Source organism: Camelina sativa, chromosome 12 (genome assembly GCF_000633955.1).
Source record: "Camelina sativa cultivar DH55 chromosome 12, Cs, whole genome shotgun sequence".
In the NCBI taxonomy this organism is placed as follows: domain Eukaryota; kingdom Viridiplantae; phylum Streptophyta; class Magnoliopsida; order Brassicales; family Brassicaceae; genus Camelina; species Camelina sativa.
In genome coordinates this window covers 5644029-5648668 of record NC_025696.1, presented here as the reverse complement: position 1 = coordinate 5648668, position 4640 = coordinate 5644029, and the positions used below count along the sequence as shown (strand labels likewise).

General features: G+C 38.5%; 1 protein-coding gene across 1 annotated transcript in view; it reads left to right on the top strand.

Moving 5' to 3' along the window:
* The window catches only part of LOC104733214, an 8903-nt gene extending 4975 nt beyond the window's left edge, over nucleotides 1–3928 (top strand). The window contains exons 7-16 of the mRNA XM_010452814.2: nucleotides 4–347; nucleotides 431–528; nucleotides 617–667; nucleotides 751–839; nucleotides 1297–1755; nucleotides 1874–1948; nucleotides 2128–2198; nucleotides 2293–2350; nucleotides 2473–2695; nucleotides 2790–3928. Of these exons, the coding sequence (XP_010451116.1) occupies nucleotides 4–347; nucleotides 431–528; nucleotides 617–667; nucleotides 751–839; nucleotides 1297–1755; nucleotides 1874–1948; nucleotides 2128–2198; nucleotides 2293–2350; nucleotides 2473–2695; nucleotides 2790–3418 (2097 nt within the window). The 3' untranslated portion in view covers nucleotides 3419–3928. The remainder of the gene's footprint in view (nucleotides 1–3; nucleotides 348–430; nucleotides 529–616; nucleotides 668–750; nucleotides 840–1296; nucleotides 1756–1873; nucleotides 1949–2127; nucleotides 2199–2292; nucleotides 2351–2472; nucleotides 2696–2789) is intronic.

Below are 4640 nucleotides of genomic sequence, written 5' to 3'. Positions count from 1 at the left end.
GCTTCTCCACAAATGAAACTAAAAGGTGAAAATAGCTTGTCTACAACAGCTTTATCAGGAAGTGAAGAATTTAGCCCCCCTGAGATCAAATCTAAAGACAAGGGAAAACAATCTGATGAGGTCAATGGGAAAACTTCTCAGAATGTTCCTAAAGTCTCCATCCCTGGTTTACAATCGAGAAAAAACAAGCTTGTCTCTGGAGAAGAGCTTGGGGATGGTGTGAGGAGACAAGGAAGGACAGGCCGTGGCTTTGCTTCAACAAGGTCTGTCAACCCAATGGGAGTGATGAAACATGGAACAGCAAAACAACTTCGCAGCTCAAGAAATAGTTCTGACAAGAATGAAAGGTAAAATATCCTGTTTCTGGTATTTGAGAAGTGTTTGGGTTTCATGAGGCTTATTTCCTAATTTTTTCATATGGTCTCTGCAGCAGGGCAGGTCGTCCACCCACTAGGAAACTCTCTGACCGCAAGGCATACAAACGTCAGAAAAATACAGCGACAAATGCTACAACACTAGATTTTCTTGGTAAAATAAGTTCAACTGATCAGAATTGTTCTTTGGCAGGATCGATTACTCCCCCCTTCTTTTGTTTATGGTTTTTTAATTGTTCCAGATGATGGGCATGAAGAGCTACTAGCTGCTGTTAACTCGGCTATAAACTTTGGTAAGTGTTCATAATTCTCTCTATATGTTTTTGTTTTGCAGAATTGTTTTATCAAGAATAATTGGTTTGGTTCTTTAATGCAGCTCAGAATTTTCCAAGCTCGTTCTGGAAGCAAATGGAGCGCTACTTTTGCTTTATATCTGATGCACATATCAATTTCGTGAAACAGCAGGTAGTTTTTTTGCATTTCATAAGACAGTTATACCCTTCAGATCTTATATTTAGAGAATGTGACAGATCCTTTGTATGTGTCTCTATGTATACTGCTTGAATGTTGTATACTACTTGCGCTCTACGTCCTGCATAGGAGTCTACTGGGGTGGGAGTTAAATGTGCTGCAGGGATTGCTGTGTTGCAGATTTCTAGTTTACGTAAGACTAGCAAGAATTTCATTATATATATTAGTTTCATTGGTCCCAAGGTATTTAGTCTCAGTGGGGAAGGGAAAAAACTAAAAAATATGAAATTTGGTAGAAAATGTGTATAGAGTTGTAGTGTTACGTGATCTGATGATTCAGAGAATTTTTTTTTTGTTTTTCCAGACGTGTATGCTCTTTATGAGATGTTTTCCCACAGTTTTGTAAAGACAATTACAGATAGATAAATGTCATAACCATTTTCTCTCTCAGGGCGAACTCTCCCCCATGGGTACCACACCTGGTGGGACATCTTCAGAGTTTGATAATCGTGAAATATTTCCAGAGGAACTTGCATCTAGCAACGTGGATTCTAAAGCAGCCCCCCTTTATCATAGATTGCTATCAGCTCTAATTTCAGAGGACTCAACCAGTGTGAATGAAGATTTACAATTTGATGGATTTGGAGCCGATGTTGAGTCAGAATTCAGTGTTTTGAATCATATGGTGGAGTTCAATGGTTATAGGAGTGATAGACTGGAATTTGACGAGCTAGAAGATGATGTGTCTGTTATCCCGCTCAAGGGTGTTAATAGCTCAAGCAACCATGTGAATGGAAGATTTTCAGATCATTTTTCCATGGACTTCTCAGACATTCAATATGAAAATTTGGGGATAGATGAGAAAATTTATATGGAAGCTCAATCTATTGGAATTTGCTTGGATCCTATGGTATATTCTCCACGAATTCTGTTACTTCAGGAAATGCTGCTTTCTGATGATATTGGATTTGGAATCGGATTGCTATAGTTCCTAGCGGATTGATGTGTTGTTGTGTATTTTCATGCAGCCTAGTATTTCAAACGTGGAGGATGAAGGAATTGTTGATGACATCAAAACGTTAGAAGTGGCTATCTGTGAGGTGGTATGTTCTCTCCCTTGCTCTTATCTTCTTTCTTTAAACAATATGACCTGGCAAATTATGATTTTTTGTCGCTTCTGATTTATCTTGGCCATTTTTCATGTTTTACTTGTTAAGGAAAAAACTACAACTGGGTTCTCAAGATAGCTAACTTTGTGATTTATTCTATCTTAACATTTAAGGGTTCTAAGAGGAAAGAGATGTTGAATCGGCTACTAAAGCCTGCCCTAGAAATGAAAGAACTTCAGGAGAAGTATGAACTTGTCTTTCTTCCGCTTTTCTTGCTCGCCTTTAATGATCATCACTGTGATCTGACGGTTTTGTTCTGATATTTTTCTCTTACATAGGGAGTTTGAGTGGCTCGGTTATGAAAAACTCATTGAAATGGCATATGAAAAGAGCAAGGTAAATTGCTTTTTTTCCTAAAGAGATTCACATTGTTTCCCTGTCGCTCCTTTTTCCGGTTCGCTTTTCTGATTTATTCCAAGTTCATGTTCTGATTATTATATACGGGTTAAATTTTACAGGCTAGTCGGCGTCATCACTCCGCAAGTGTAAAGAGTTCGGCTAACAAGATATCAAAGCAGGCCGCATTTGCTTTTGTGAAAAGGACGCTTGAAAGATGTCGTCAATTCGAAGAGACAGGCAAAAGTTGCTTTAGTGAGTCCACATTTAAGAATATCATCATTGCCGGGTTGACACAAATTGAAGATAATTCCACGGACAAGGAAGATATTCTATCAGCTACGAGTATGATATCGTTTTTGCCTTACAGAAACAGTGAACTATGTTTTCGAATCCACAAACTCTCTGTTAATTTGAACCTCTCTTTTTTCTCTCGCAGCACCCATGGGATCGCAACCAAGCTCATCACTGGTATTGCCAATGACGCAGAGCACGGAGAATCATGCCAATTCTTCTGAAAATGCCTTATGGGAAGGCAAAGATGAAACTATGTGGTCAAATAGAATGAAGAAGAGGGAATTGCTGCTTGATGATGTGGGTGGGGCACCACTTTCAAGCAGTACGAAAGGAAAGAGAAGTGAGAGGGACAGAGATGGAAAAGGACAGGCTTCTTCGTCAAGAGGCGGGGGAACTAACAAGATCGGTCGGCCTGCACTTGTAAATGCCAAGGGTGAACGGAAATCAAAAACAAAACCGAGGCAGAAAACAACAGCGATATTTTCTTCTTCTGTCAGTATCGTGGAGCAAACCAGAACATCATTGCCCAAACCAACTAACAGCAACAACAGCGGGTATAGTAACTTGGAGACACTGGATGAGTCAGAGCCTCTTGACCTATCTCACCTGCAGATACCAGACGGTTTAGGTGGTCCAGATGATTTTGATACACAAGCTGGAGATCTAAGCTCATGGTTGAACATCGATGACGATGCATTACCAGATACTGATGATCTCCTTGGACTTCAAATACCCATGGATGATCTTTCAGACTTAAACATGATGGTATAAGCTCCCTCTCTTTTATTTCTGTATAGTCTCGTTTGTTATACCATTAGCGATGAAGAAAGATAAAAAGGCAAAAGGGTAAAAAAGTTTTTGGTCCCCTGAAAGAATAACCCAAGTCACCAGAATCGGTTATTCGGGTTGGCTACATAGCAAACTAGGCAATATAGATTCTGATTCTTTTTCTTCTTCTTCATCATCATCATCTTTAGGGTTCTTTCTTTGTCTTTTCTTATAGTTCGAACTAAGCGGGGTGGTTAAACTGTTTTTGTTTATTGGTAACTGGGTGTTGGATTTTGGCTCCGGCTGTTAAGATAGGTCCGGTAGTTTGAGGAAAACGAGTGATAGTAATGTTGTGTAGTGATATATAGTTAAGTTGGCAGGTCTTCTTTCTCTTCTTCGTCTATTTTAATCCTTTGGCATTTTGTAGCTTTTTTATAACCTCAGAACCGTTATTATTGCCTCTGTACATACACATTTTATGTTCCTTAATAAAAATTTCAGCTTTTAGTGCAAGAAAACAGTATATGTTAACATGTTTGTCAATCACAAATAGTATTTATTTACAAATCACCAAATTTTACTGACCTCGAACAAGGAAATTTGGAGTTTATATCAAAATCGAATCAAATTCAAAAGAACATTACGAAATATATAAACTAAACTAAAATAATGACTTGTATATTTGAATTTCACTCTATTTCTCCCTTATGTATGTAATAAATCTCAACGTAGAAGGAAAAATAAATAAATGAAAAAGGACCAATAAAAGGACAAATGAAACAATGAAACATTTCTTTAAAAAATGTTTTCATCTTTCTTTAGATATGAGAGTGAGAGTTGCGTTAATAGCATTACGGTTGGTTTTAGACACAGCTTGCTTTAACGTTACGGTTGGAGACGCTCTAACACTTCGTCGCTGCTGCTCAATGACAAGCTCACTCGCGAACCACTCTAGTTTCTCTGAATTGCTCATTTCTCCTATCCTTTTGCTTCCGAACAAAACCGATTCCACATTGTTCTGCTTCAACATCTCATCAGCGATCTCCGTCAGCTTCTTCACATTCTCCGCCCTTGGATCCGTATCCACGTTCGGTCCACAAGCTCCTAATCTCGATCCGTTCGCCTGCTGCACCACAATATATTTCTCTAATGATTTTTTCATCCATAATGCAAATACCAAAACCACACACACACACAAAAAAAAAAAAAAAAGCCAAACCTGAAT